Here is a 14,974-nt window from a genome sequence, read left to right on the forward strand (position 1 = left end):
CTCTGACCATCCCTGGTCTTCAGTCTTGGTTTTGCTCCCTTACGTCACGTTAAGGGTTTCTTAACTACCTGCGTTCAGTCTGTCATCTTTAACCCGAAGCGTTTTTGAGAGTTTTTGATGTTTGGTCACCTTTTTTCTTCCTCCATCCTGTCCACCTCCCTTCCATCCACCTCCCGGGTAATCATGTTAACGACCCAGTAAGTGTCCTGTGTCTCTTCCCTGCTCTTCTCTTAACACTACCTACACATCTGTGTGCGTATGGAAGAGTGGGATTGTCTTATCTACGCTTTTCTGCGTCTTCCTTTTCTCACTAATCTTTACACCCCTCTGGAACAACTGAGGTAGCCGCCATTCTTCCTCTTGAGTGTCTCTGTGATGCTCCGTGATGTTGATGGACTGTAATTAATGAAACCATCCCACTGCTGATGAGCCTGTATTTTGTTTACAGTCCTTTCCCACAACAGTGTTGCCATCAATATCTTGTACGAATATCCCCATGTATTGGTAACTTCACTTCAGTGGTGTGTAGGCCCCAAAGTGAGATTTCTGTGTTAGAAGTACATGTACTTTCATTTTAGCAGACATTGCCTGTTTTCTAAAAAGGCTGTAATTGCCCACTTCCTCCTGCAGTGTATGAGCCTGTTTTTCTTGTTTTCCCGTTGGTAGTGTTACCACCATTCTGTATTTTTGCAGCCTGTTCCGCGTAGACCGACAGTGTCACCTCGGTTGCAACTCTTCGTGTTTGCCACTTGGGTCTGCTCTTCTGTGAACTACCTTTGTCCGTTGTGCAGTTGATAAGAACTTGTGCTATTAGGCAAAGGATGTTTTGTAGGGGAAGATACCTACCAGAAAGTATGGTGTGTTTGTTCCTATAAGAGTTTTAATTTTTATATAGTCAAACGTATAATTTTCTGTAGCTTCTGTTCTTGGTTAAGACTGTAGGTTGCATATGTACTTTCTTAGATTTTTTTTCTTTCAGGAATTTTATTCTTTATGTTTAAGACAAATTTATTTTTTTTCCATTGAATAACCAGTTGTGGAAGCACCATTTAGTATTGGGTTGGCCAAAAAGTCCGTTGGGTTTTTCTGTAAGAGTTGTGGAAAAACCCAAATGCACTTGTTGGCCAACCTAATAATGTATGTAACCCGTCCATCTTAAACTGAGTTTTAGTGCCACCAAACTACCGTACGTTAAGTTTTCACGTGTGCCTGGGTCTATTTGGATTCTCTGTTCATTTCCACTGATCTTCTTGTCTCTTATACCAAACTGTATTCATCTCCATACAGATTCTTTCTGTGTGTTCTAGTTTGTTCAGCTCTGAGTCTCATCTGGAATTGAAGAGATAAATTGCATAAGTGGTTTTTTTCAGAAGTTAATTCAATTCACATACCAAAATTTCTAACAACAGCACACCCTGTACTGTGTGCTCCCAGGTGGTGCTTGGTGAGGACCAAGTCTGGTGGGGATCTGGTCAGTTTTAGCTTGAGAATGCAGAAACTCAAATTATAATAATCCCTTATAGTTAGCCCTGTTTCTGTTCTGTAAGCGTATTGTTATGTCAGGTCCTTTTAGAAATGGTGGGATTTCTAAAGGCAGAAGCCATTAGCCTGTTGAGTTGGTGGGATCTGGGAGTGATACTGCACACAAGATAGGAGAGCCAGTTAGGAGCAGTGCCCAGCCAGTCAGCAGCACCACTCTGTAAAAATGCCCTAAGAGTTTAGTGTCGAAAAGATACAAAGACAAGTAGGTTAGAAGATTGTCCAGTGTTCAGGGTTCAGGTGAGAGTGTGGTCAGTGAGAAGGTCAGGTGAGTTCAGGTGGGGTCTTCAGTGTGGCTTGGCTTTGTGCGAGAGAGGCTGCAGGCCAGTTGCCCCTGGAAGCCAAGTGGTTCTGAGGTGTGTACACGTGCGTTTCCTCAGGGGCTGGGCCTGTACGCCGCTCGGGACATCGAGAAGCACACCATGGTCATCGAGTACATCGGGACCATCATCCGGAACGAAGTCGCCAACAGAAAGGAGAAGCTTTACGAGTCCCAGGTGAGCGCGCACCCCTCCTGTGCCGTCCGACAGCTGCGGCGCAGGCCCGGATCGGACCGTCACGCTGGTGGGAGTGCAGTGTCGAACAGAGCCACGTCTGGATTTTTGTATTTTCTTCCTGTTTTTTTCCGTCGGTCTTACTGTCAGCGAGGATGTGGCTGGATTGATGCGCCTGGCTTCACAGGCCACCTGCCAACGTGTTGGTTCCGTTCACAGCTTGTAGACGTCACCTGACGGGCTGGCGTGTTGTCCCCGCAAGTGTGACCGGGGTGCGTGTCGGCAAAAGTCCGGCTTCGCCCCCTCACATGGACGGGAACGCAGAGGGGGTTCTGACCTCTTTCTCTTTCAGAACCGAGGCGTGTACATGTTCCGCATGGACAACGACCACGTGATCGATGCCACGCTCACGGGAGGGCCTGCAAGGTGAGGGGGGTCTGAGCGGGAGGCGCGATGGGGCGGGGTCTGAGCGGGAGGTGCGATGGGTCAGTGCGCTCACTGGGGCCTTTCAGTCATGGAGAGAAGTTTTATTTAAAATTGTATGTGTGGGACTTGCCCGGCGGTCCAGTGGTTAAGACTCTCTGCTGTCACTGCCAGGGCCCCAGGTTCAGACCCTGGTCGGGGAACTAAGATCCCACAAGCCGTGCAGCCAACAACAACAACAAAATGTGTATATTCTATTAATGGACAGATAGAAATGTAATTAGAAAAAGTTTTCCCTGTGAGCTGAAAGGTTTCTTTTTAAAAGCTTCTTGCAAAGTCTTATAGTAAGTCGTTTCTGAAACGGCGGCTTGCAGGTACATCAACCACTCGTGCGCGCCGAACTGTGTGGCCGAGGTGGTGACTTTCGAGCGAGGACACAAGATCATCATCAGCTCCAGCCGGAGGATCCAGAAGGGAGAAGAGGTAAGCGCAGGGCCGCACCGTGCGGCCCCTCCCCGCGGGCGGCACTCGACTCCTCTGTGCACGTGATCCGCTCAGCGGTTTGCAGTCCTTCGCTGCTAGCAAGGCCCTCCTCCTGGAAGGTCAGCCTCGGCCACCCCGCACGTCACGGTCCGACAGTCTTTGCCCTGCAGATTCCGCGTCCCCACGTCGCTCGTGCGAACGGGCTCCCCTCGACCCCCGTGCTGTCCGTTCGGCTCGGTGACCCTCTCTTTAAAATGATGCCCGTCGTCGAGCTCATGGCCGAGAATATCACGGGATTGGTGCCTCGTGGTCCCCGGGGTCATCGTGGCTCACGTGAGGTCACCCTGAGGCTGTAGGCGGCAAATCTGGGGGTCCCCGCGGCGGCTCTCACACTCAGGGCCAGTGCAGGCTTACGGGCTTTCCTACCAACAGCTTCTTAGACAGTTTGGCGGTCTCGTTAGGTGTTCTTTCCCTTGCCCCACGCATCACTTTGGCCCAGCACGTCGCCTGTTAGGATTGTTGTTAGTCTTGATCGCCTTGTTTACGTTTCCTGACTCTGTCACAATTGTGACGAGCACGCGTTTCGCCGTACGCTCCGTGCCTGGAATCGGGGTGTCCTGGGAAGCGGCTGCCACGCGGTGTGGGTTCCGTGGGGAACCTCCCCTGTTCAGGGAGGGAGGCGCCTGAGGCTCTTTTCTGGGTTTGAGCCCCCAGCCCTACGTGAACAGAGCTGTGAGATTATACTTGTATTTTTTGGTCCTCTTTTTGGAATGTGCTTTTTTTAAATCAAGAATTGACCCGAGGCCTATTTTGCACATCTCACCAACTTGAGTGAATTAGAGAAAGGATGTGAGGACCCCAGGGTGGTGTCACGGCGTGGGGACAGATGGAGGCTCGGCAGTCCCACGCCCTGCTCGCGCCCCTCCGGGTGGGCCGCGTAAGCCCTCCAGCCTGTACTTCGCCTTACGCGCGAGGAGAAACAATTCCTCATGGAGTTCCTGTAAGAACTCAGTAAATACCGGTGTGTTCCCTTCTGGTGTAGAAGGGAAGTCTTTGCAAATAGTGTCCTAGGGTGTTTGATTCAGAGGGACCTTGGCCATGTCAGGTTTCTCAGGGGTCGGGGTCCCGGGGTGAGGCTTACACCGTGGGAATCACGCAGACCCCCGTCCACCCTGACGGCAGGGTTGATCTGAGATATTAACGATAATGCAGTTGCGCCTAAATAGAGCAACGTCTTTTAAATATTCTTGTACGTGAGGAAAGATGGAGGAGAAGGATGTTCTCAGGCAAGAGCGATTCATCTCTGCCCATCTCGTTGCCCGTCCGGCAAGAAAGGGGCGGGGGATGGGCGGCTTGTCCCACCCAGGGCAGCGGGCCCGGCACCGCGGCGCGCAGTGTTGGAGACACACCGGCTGCCCTCGCTGTCTCCGGCTTGGCCCCAGAATAGTGCCTCCCGCTTGCCTCGGGCCCCGCGGGATCCCCCGGAAGAGCACAGCCAGCGAGTTCCGCGACTTCCTCTTGAGGTTCCCCCACCTCCCCACCTGAGTCCCACGGCCCCTCGACGCGTCAGGGCTTCCTTTAATTCCGTCCGTCTGTGGGCTGGCTGTGCGCAGCAGGCAGAGGGAGGCCTTTCTCACACTGTGTCTTTGCTGTGGGCAGCTTTGCTATGACTATAAGTTTGACTTTGAGGACGACCAGCACAAGATCCCCTGTCACTGTGGCGCCGTGAACTGCCGAAAGTGGATGAACTGATGCGTTCCCCGCTGTCTCAGAGGGCGGCTCGTCCCTAGGAAGGAGCGATTCAACACAGCATTTGAATTTCGCAGACGGAAAGAGGTTTTTGTTTTCTGTTTCGTGGCTTTGTGGAAACTAGCTTCTGGGAGTCCTGATTTCCTCCGTGCTTTAGGTTAGAGGAGCACCGGAGAAAGCCGGCCGAAGCAACTTTCCCGAAGTTGCTGAGGTTAAAGAATTACAGAATGGTCCAGCACTTTTTTTTTCTTTTTCTTTTCTTTCTTTTTTCTTTTTGAGGGTGGGTTTTGTTTCGTTATGCTTCTTTAGTCTCACTAAGGAGAAACTTTTACTGGGGCAAGAGCCGATGGCCGCCCTGCCCCGCCCCAGGGCAGAGGGCCTTCCTGTGAATGTAAGACTGAAATCACCAGCGAAAGGGAGACGTCCAAAGTGCTGGCCACCGCCTTATCTGAAAAAGGGGCAGGCCCTCTAATTTAAAAGTTTTTAAATAAAGTAGACACCACTGAACAAGGAATGTACTGAATGACTTCCTTAGGGATAGAGCTAAGGGATAATAACTTGCACTAAAATACATTTAAATACTTGATTCCATGAGTCAGTTTATTGTAGTTTTTGATTTCTGTAAAATAAGAGAAACTTTTTGTATTTATTATTGAATAAGTGAATGAAGCTATTTTTAAATAAAAGTTAGAAGAAAGCCAAGCTGCTGCTGTTACCTGCAAAACTAACAAACCCTGTTACTTTGTACAAATGTGTAAATATTTTGAGAAAAAATACAGTATAAAAATAGTTATTGACCAAATGCTACCAGGCTCTGCAGCAGCTCGGGTGCTTATAAAATGTTCATAGGGATGTTACAATATAATTTTGTTATTAAATATGCCATTATAATTATGTAATAACCAAAATTTCAACCTAGAGTGTTTGGGGTTTTTTGGAAACTACGGTCTGTTAGTACTTAATTGTTTTATACACCTTACTTCTCATAGAACAGAGTGTATGCTATGACTACAACTTTTATAGCCGTTTTGGTAATTTAAACTGATTTTTTCATATTATATTGTTGCATCCCTACTTCTTCAGTCAGGTTTTTTTGTGCTTACAATTTGTGATAACTGTGAATAACTGCTTAAAAATACCCCCAATGGAGGCTGAATTTTTCTTCAGCAGAAGTAGTTTTGATTAGAACTTTGTTTCAAGCCACAAAGAATCATGTAAACATACTAGGATCATGTAGCAGGAACTCTAATCTAACTCTCTAGTCTTCTATTTAACACAAAAATTTGAAAAAGGAAAAAAAAAAAAAAGGAGAGATGTGACCATGCTTGCAGCTGCAGGACCCCGGCAGTAGGGTTTTGGAAGATGTAATTTTCAACTGTGTTTGTATGAACAGTTTGTTTACATTTCTTTAATAAAAAAACACACTGTTTTGTGTTTGCTTGTAGAAACTTAATCAGCATTTTGAACCAGGTTAGCTTTTTATTTTGTACTTAAAATTCTGGTACTGACACTTCACAGGCTAAGTATAAAATGAAGTTTTTGTGTGCACAACTCCAGTGGACTGTAAGCTGTTGGTATATTCAGTGACGCAGTTCTGAACTTGTAATGTATATGGCATGGTGTATTTTTATCTTACAGAATAAATCAATTGTATATATTTTTCTCTTGATAAATAGCTGTATGAAATTTGTTTCTTGAATATTTTTCTTCTCTTGTACAATATTCTGACATCCTACCAGTATTTGTCCTACCGGGTTTTCGTTTTGTTTTCTGTTCTGTATAATAGTATCTAATGTTGGCAAAAATTGAATTTTTTGAAGTATACAGAGTGTTATGGGTTTTGGAATTTGTGGACACAGATTTAGAAGATCACCATTTACAAATAAAATATTTTACATCTACAAAATGCTGCCTGAGTCTCTCTGTTGGCGCTCTGACCACAGCTTGGAAGCTGACGAGCACTTGAACTTCACCGACAGCCTGGCCCAACCTTTCAGAGTGACTGGTGTGTGGACGTGATCAACTTGGTTCTCTCCCTTTTCAGATGAAGAGTTTAGATGTAAGTTCTAAGGGGGCTGCTAAGAATTGAAACTGCTCAGGATCCCACACAGTTTCCTACAACAGCTTGTGCTTCATGAAGAGCCTAAAACAGCTTCAGCACTGCGTGACTTTACAGAAGGTCTCCAAGCCCCATCATCTGACCACTGCTTTTAAATGCCTGTCTGAAACGTCTGTGAAGTTGTCCATCTGGACGCGGCTGGACACGGTCACGTCTGTGCCGGGCCGTAAAGCTCTTGCTCGGGGCGGCCTTTCCTTGGACCTCACGCTCGATTTCTCACCGTCCGACACACGAGGAAGGAAGCTTCAAGGCGTCGCCGCGCCAAGGCTCAAAGAGGCAAGCGGGTGCTTCCGGCCGTCAGCTCTGCTGACCTGGATGGATCCGGCCTCCCAGGGAGAGGGGCGCGGACCTGGGGCCGAGGAGAAGCGGAGCTCGCGAGTCTGCAGGAGGAAGCGGCATCGCGCAAAGCGTCTGTCGCACCAAAGCCCGGTGACAGGCGGCTGTCTCCGTAGGGCCAGCCGGTGCCTCAGACCCCAGGCGCCCCTTGCAGTGGGCCCTGCGGTGACACTGGGGCAGGAGCGGCCCCGCGGCCGTAGCTGTCAGCTGCCGCCGTTCCCTTGTTCTTTGACCACACACTCAACTCACCTACTCAGCGCCTGGAAGGACCAGAACGTGACACGGGTCCCTGCGTCACTGAGCTTGTAACCCGATGGGGACACAGACAAAGACAGGTGGTTCTTGAGCTGGCGATGGAGGAGGGAGGTGGGTGGGGGCCAGGAGAGGCCGCCCTGAGCAGCGAGGACTCAGGGCTGGCGGGACCCGTCCTGTTCCTGCCACAGTGGCTGGACCGGCACACGCCTCTACCCGTGGTTCCTCAGGGTTCTCGAAACTTAAGTGATCTTCTGGACTGAGCCCACGGTCTCCTTGGTAGGAAGGGGGAAGAGCCCCTTCTCGCTGTCGTCGTGTCCCCCACTCCCGGTTCTCTGGGATCCCTGTCCCCCTGGCGTGTGCACCCGGGCTGCCGGAGGCGGCGGGGGTCTCGCTGGGCTGCATCTCTCTCTCCCAGGAGGGTGTGGCATTTGCCGCGCCGATGCAGCCGAGGCCTCCGGGGTCAGGTTCATGGCTCTTCGCTGCGGCCCAGACCCCCCCGCCCCGGGCAGGCTCCTGACTGGGCTTCTGACGTTCTCTCACTGCAGGTCAGGGTTCGCGTATTTGAAGACTTCCTTATGGCCCCAGAAGTTCTTTTAACCCGGTTCTTATCGCAGCCACTGAGGTGGGAAGTGTCTCCCCTGTGTTTCTTTGGCTACGACCGTCACCTGCTTTGCTCCATGAAAGTCCCAGCAGGCGCGGCACCCGCTGGCCCTCTGCTCCCACCCCCATCCCACCGCCGCTGGCCGCGCGGCGCTCCCAGGCCTCTGTCATCAGCCGGCTTGCCCTCTGCAGCCCCATCGAAACCTCCCCCTCCTCCACGCGGTGACAACTTCCCAAGCATCTGCCTCCTTCGCTCCAAAGCCAGGGACGGTCGGCAGCCCTGTCGCTATTACAGCAGCTTTTCCTGTGACCAGAAAAGCTACACTTCCAAGACTCGGTGTTTAGCTTCTTCTTCCCCAGAGCTGGTCCACCAAGATTTCCTAACCCTGGAGGTGGCGCACCGCGATAGGCACCAACCATCTAGCTGTCCTCTGGGGCCTCACCTGCAGGACAAAGCGACCTGCCACCTCCTGCCCCGGACACGTGTGTTCAGGCCCCTGTGCGGTCTGCCTAGACCGCTCCCCCAGAAAGCCCTCCCCGCCCCCGTGAGCGCCGCATACGCGCAGAGCTTTAGTCTTTACTTGACAGTCTCACCAGCTGAGATCAGTCTTTGAGGGCAGGGACTGGCACTTTCAGCCCGAAGGAGGAGAAAGAAGAGCAGGTGTGTGGGTTCCTCACCTCTCCCTCCCCACCCCCGGCTTCCACTGGGGCCCAGCTGACCCCCTCCTCCCCCCGGGCACAGGCGCAGCGTGCTCGCTGACCCCCTGCCCCCAGCAGCCCCTCCATCCCAGAGAGGGGCTTCCAGCTCCTGGAACCCAGCTGACAGAGGAACAGAGATGGTCAGTTTCTGAAACAAAGTGATACATTATTCTTGACGGTGTAGATTAATACCTGTGTAAAAATATTTGACGTTTTGTAATTAAAATACCCTTATTTTTATTAAAAAATGTTTGTGTTGGGATAACGGAATCACTAGATGTCAGACCTAGAGATCGTGTAGCTCAGTGGTTTTCAATATTTTTAAGCAACAGAACGTTTACAAAATTATTTAGACCTTTATTCTAAGTAGTATTTGCACGTGGTGAAAATTCAAAATGTACCAGAAAGCACATAGTAAAAGCTAGGTCTCCTCTATGCCGTGTCTCTCAGCCAGTTTCCCCACCCACTGGAAACCACTGCTACTGTTTTCCTGCAGATCCGTCCAGAAATATTTTATGTGTATTCAAGCACATTCACCCACAGACACACACACATGTATAAAATGTCCATGTTTATCCTTAAAAACAAAAGGAGGGAGGGGTACAACAACCAAAACAACAAAACTAGAAGATGTTTAGGTCGTTGACAATTTTTCCTCATGAATAATGCTGTGATGGACATCTACAGGTATGTACCTCAAGTTAACTGCATTATAGCAATTTACTGGACTTTTAAATAAATGTTTTATTTGGGGATAATTTTAGATTTACAGAAAAGTTGCAAAGATAATACGGAGGGTTCCCAAATACCCCTTGTCCCGTCTCCCCTAATGTTAATATTTTATAGAACATTCTTTTGGTCGAAATGAAGAGATTAACCTTGGTGCGTTCCTATTAAGTAAACTACATACATTGTTCAGATTTCACCAGTGTTTTCAGTCACGTCCTTTTTCTGTTCCAGGACCCCATCCAGGCCACCACACTGCATTCGGTCACCGTGTCTCTTTGGTCCCCTCTGGTGACAGTGTCTCAGGTTGGCCTTGCTTTTCATGACCTTGACAGTTCTGATTTGACTGTTTCATTCCTCATCATGTTCACGTTTTCCTTTAAAACTTTCAGCACGTTTTTATAAGAGCTATTTTTAATAACCGTTGAATGCTAATTCTATCATCTCTTTCATTTCTGGGTCTCTAGTTAACTGATTGTTCTTTTTTCTCCTGCTGACACAGGTCGCGTTTTCTTGCCTTTTCCACGTCTAGTGATTTTTGCTGGATTCCAGAGTCTGCGCTTCCACGCTGAAGGCTGCATGGTGTTGTGTTCTCATTCTGGCAGCAGCTAAGCTGCTTCAGCGTTGGTCCCTCCTTTTGAAGCTGCTCTCCAAGCGTCCTTAGGATGAGCCTTAACTAGGCCTCACTGCTGAGGCCTGGCCCTTTGGGGGAACATACGGATGCCCCTGTTACTCAGCGCCGTGTCTTGGCTGCGGTGATCTCTGGAAGTGGTTCAGTTCATAGCTTCCCAGGACTCGTTCTCTCCTTGGAACGTGTTCTCAGCTCAGCCTCGTGGGGTCACGATGACCTGTGAACAGTGATGTGGCCGGACTCAAGCAGAGACCCTTTCTCTGTGTGCTCCCTCCGGCCCTACGTTCTGTGCTGCAAATTCTGGCCCCGTTGGCCTCCCCAAGCTGTTCTCCGTCTCAGTTCAGGGTGGAAAGCTGGGGTGAGGCGAGGCTCACCTTGTTCCCTGGACACTGTCCTGCAGTCCTGTGATCCCGTGTTTGAAAAGAGTCGTATTCTGTATCTTTTCCTACTTTTCTAGTTGTTTACCCCAGGAGGACAAGCCCAGACCCCACAGATGTAGTAATTTTCTCATTTCTTTCTGATCAAATTTTTTCCTTCTCATCAAATTCTGTTTTCTTTAAAGGCATTATTTACCATATTTCTTTACCCCTGCTGTGTTCCTTTTATTCATTTCTGAAATTTCTTTTAATTTCAGAATTTTGCTTGAGTTCTGTCATCTGTGGGTTTTCAAATTCTGCTTTATGTTGTCATTTCACACAACTTACGTCTTCTAGTTCGTTTTGAACGAGTGTTACAGTTTTGATGGATTCTGGGAGCCTGTCTTCCTGGTGTGCTTTCATTCTTTCTTCCCCACGTCACCTCAGCTTTTTCCCCTACTTGATGCAGTGGTCGTAGGACCGGGGCTGCAAGTACAAAGACTGTCGACAGGGATGTTTTCTAACTATGCTTTTTGTCTTTGTTTCTGTTGTATCCTTTATGTCAGAATTCCTAAGGGCCTGAAGGGACAGGATGTGCCCTCACCCCCACGTGGCAAGACGGGGACTAACAGTGAATCCAGCTTTATTGCCTGGTGCTGAAGCCAGCCCGCTCGTTCTGCACACTGGGTAACCGGACCCTCTCTGAATGGGAGTGGACTGAGGGGCAAGGACTTCCCAGACTAGTATTGCTTCCTGCAGTGTAGACCAGCACAGTGACCGAACTGAATGTCCGTCTCTTCTAAAGGTGGGAAAAGTTTGGGTATAAATGAAAACAAGGGAAAACAGTAGCCGAGGGTAAAGGAGTGAATAAAGGGTTATGTGATGGGAATCTAATATTTCATTAGCACCTTGAGAGATGGTACCAGATGCCTCAAAGGGGGAAGCCATATATGGCTGGGACCACTCCTGCTTTTGGAACCTGACTGGACTGAATAGAGCCTGCAAACCCGGGTGGCCTCACCCTGGGAGATTCTCATACGATATGACGACGGACTGGATGGCTGCTAAGGACTGAGTGGTCCAGTAACGTGCCAAGCCTTTCGGCTTCCGTGGTGGTTTGGCTACTGGGGATCCACGCTCGAAGACCGGGGGGTAAACTGCGCTACTGCGATTTGTAATCAATGCATTTTTGGTCTCTGTCCCCATTTCTGGCAGACATCTCCTGAAAGCCTTGGAATAACGTGGATGATGAGAACGACAAAGGTGTCTTCCGTTGCGTGCGTGAACAGCGTGGTAGCGGCTGCCGGGAGTGCCTGGCCGCCGCCTCCGCAGCCACGTTTGAGCTGTCCTTCTTCTCCGTTGGACCGCTCCCACACAATTTTTATTCTACTCCCAGCGGTTTCTCCCCAGTCTGGGGCCCTGACCTGGAAAGAAGCCGTGGCGGGAAGTTTCCAGAGTTCAGAGGCACTGGGGCGCGTGGGCCGCCTGCGCTGCTCCCGGCTTCGCTGCTGCGCTCAGACTCACCACCGTGTTTCCAGCTGATACCTGTTCCCGATTTCGGTCTCTTTCGTGCTGGGATCCACCAGGTGCTCTGTTGCTGCTGCTTCCTTTTGCTTTCTGTCATGTGCGTGGCAATAACACAGGGCTTACAGCTGTTAGTTTGTTTCCCTACCCACTTTATTTTAGAGACGGTGAGGCTACCTTGTCACCTCGTTAGTTTGAAAACGTTATCCTCGGGTCTTTGGTTTGGCCGTGTAGCTGCTCTGACTGTACGTGGGTGTCGACTGGGGGAACATCTGAAAGCTGTGCTGCAACGGCTTCTCTGCCATCTCAGAACCCACATCAGTCTTTTAGCCATTTTAATGGGTGTGAAGTGGTATCTGACTGTGGCTTTACTTTGCATTTCCCTGATAACTGTGACATTTAACACCTTTTCACAGGCTGAGCCATTTTCTACATCTTTGGTGAAGCGTCTATTCAAGTATTTTGTCCATTTTTTAAATTGGTTTAAATTAATTGAATTTTAAGCATTTATACACTCTGGGTACTAGTCTGTGGTTTACCTTTTTGTTTTCTCAGTGGTGTCTTGAGCAGAAGCTTTTAATTTTGATGAAGTCCAATTCATTCATCTTTGACGACTACTTCTTCCAGTGAGTAATCTTTGCCTCCCCTAAAGTTATGAAGGTATTCTTCGTTTTCCTCTAAAAGCTGTATAGTTTTCTTTTTTCTATTTAGATCTATGACCACCTTGAAGTAATTTTTGTGTGTGGTATAAGGTAGGGGTCAAGGTTCATTTCTGTCCATAGGGATATAAAATTCTTCCAGCACCATTTGTTGTAAAGATTGTTTTTCCCCACTGGGTTTTGGTTTCTTTGCTGAAAATCAATTGCCCATGTATGTGTGGGTCTATTTTTGTTCCACCAATCAGTTCTTTATCTGTGAGTCATTATTACGGTCCGTCTTGAATTGGTGCACGTGCTCCAACTTTGTTCTTTACAAAATTGCTTTGGCCACTCTTAGTCCTGTGCGCTTGCATATAAATCTAAATTTGAAAATTAGATTGTCACCTTCTACAGAAAGTCTGCTGGGATTTTGATGGAGTATAGTATTAAATCTGTAGGTCAAATTGTAGAGAATTAACATCCTAACAATATTGTTTTCTAATGCATGAATGTAGCATAGTTCTCCATCTCTTTAGGTTTTCTTTCTCTCAGCAATGTTTTGTATTTATCGCACAAATCTTAAAATTAAGTTTTCATATTTTTGATGCTATTGTAAATTAGTTACAATCCCACTATTTTTAATTTTGAACTGTTCGTTGGTACTATATAGAGGTATAGTTCGTTTTTATTATTTTTTTTTAATAAGTTTGTGGGGTCTTTTTATTTTTATTTTTTTGGCCACATGGCTTGTGAGAATCTTAGTTCCCCGATCAGGAATCGAACCCAGGCCCTTGGCAGTGAGAGAGTCCCAACCACTGGACCACCAGGGCATTCCCACAATTCATTTTTATGTTGACCTTTTATCTTGTGATCCTGATAAAGTCCTTTACTCTATCTAGTAGTATTTTTGAAAAACCCCTGTGATTTTCTACACACTTGGTCATAGTCTGCAGATCGACAGTTTTATGTCTTCCTTTCCAATGTACATGCCTTTTATTGCTTTTTCTTGCCTACAGCAGTGGCTAAGGCTTTCACTACAAATGTTGAATGTAAGTAGTAAGTACAGGCATCCTTACCTTGTTACTAAACCAGTTTTTTATTTGTTTGTTTTTAATGATACTCTACCTATAGTTCTCCATAGATGCCCTTTATCAGGTTGAGGAATTTTCCTTCCGTTCTAGTTTGCTGAGTTTTTTACTGTTAATGGGTATTGAATTCTGATTTTCCTGCAAGATCCTAAGCCTTTTCTCTTGTATTATTAAATCATAATTAACACTAATTCTCTAATCTTAAAGCAGCTTTGCATTCCTGGGATAAAACCCACTTGTTCATAATGTACCATCCTTCTTACGTATACTGGATGTGATTTGCCAATATTTTGTAAGGGAATTTTAATTCTATATTCATGGAGGACACTGGCCTATGATTTCCTGGTGTACTGCTTTTAAGATGAATAGTTAAGGCTTGCTCATAACGTCAAAATTTCATAAAGTTTTCCAGAAAAGGTTGTGTATTACACAGTTTTTTCCTCCAGTGTTTGATAAAATTCATCAGTGAAACCATCTGTGCCTGCAGTTTTCTTTGAGGAAAGGTTTTTAAACTACAAATTCAATTTATTTAACAGGTGTAGGGACAGTCAGGGTATCTATTTCTTCTTTAAAGAAATTGTTTCTTTCAAGGAATTCATTTCATTTAAGATATCAAATTTATTGGCAGAAATGTGGTTCCTAATAAGCCCTTACTCATTTATAAAATACAGTTTATTTTTTACAGCAATTTTAGGTTCACGGCAGAATCGGGAAGGAACTGTAGAGCACACAGCTTCCCCAACACCCCTGCGCCAGAGCGGGGTCTTCGTTAGAGCTCGTTAACCTGCCCTGACACATCACTGTCACCCGAAGCCCATAGCTGACATTACAGTTCACTCTTGGTTTGGTGCCTTCTGTGGGTTTTAACTACCATTACGGTAGCATATGCAGGAGATTCACTGCCTGAGGAATCCTCTGTGCTCTGCCTGTTCATCTTCCTCCCCCCGCCCCACCGCTGGCAGCGAGTGATACTTTACTGTCTCCTTGGTTTTCCTTTTTCCAGAACGTCACAGGGTTGGAAAAATACAGTACGTAGGTTTTTCAGGCGGCTTCTTTCTGTGTAATAACACATTTAAGATTTGTCCATGTTTTTTTCTGTGGCTGGATAGCTCATTTCTTTTCAGCACTAAATATTCCATTGTCTAGGTGTACCACAGTTTATTTATCCGTTCACCTACTGAAGGACGTCGATGAGTTGCTTCCAAGTTTTGGCAGTGACAGATAAAGCTGCTGTAGACATCTGTGTGCAGGGTTTTGATCGTATGATAAGAGTATATTTGGTTTTGCAGGACTGCCGACCTATCTTCCAGAGAG

General features: G+C 47.5%; 1 protein-coding gene across 2 annotated transcripts in view; it reads left to right on the forward strand.

Moving 5' to 3' along the window:
- Nucleotides 1-6,510, forward strand: part of KMT2C (lysine methyltransferase 2C) — a 292,837-nt gene extending 286,327 nt beyond the window's left edge. For both annotated transcript variants that reach the window (XM_060305074.2, XM_060305075.1), the window contains 4 exons: nucleotides 1,920-2,036; nucleotides 2,386-2,459; nucleotides 2,831-2,939; nucleotides 4,599-6,510. In XM_060305074.2, the coding sequence (XP_060161057.1) occupies nucleotides 1,920-2,036; nucleotides 2,386-2,459; nucleotides 2,831-2,939; nucleotides 4,599-4,691 (393 nt within the window). In that variant the 3' untranslated portion in view covers nucleotides 4,692-6,510. The remainder of the gene's footprint in view (nucleotides 1-1,919; nucleotides 2,037-2,385; nucleotides 2,460-2,830; nucleotides 2,940-4,598) is intronic.
- Nucleotides 6,511-14,974: the final 8,464 nt, after the last annotated feature.

This window comes from Globicephala melas, chromosome 9 (assembly GCF_963455315.2).
Source record: "Globicephala melas chromosome 9, mGloMel1.2, whole genome shotgun sequence".
NCBI lineage: Eukaryota > Metazoa > Chordata > Mammalia > Artiodactyla > Delphinidae > Globicephala > Globicephala melas.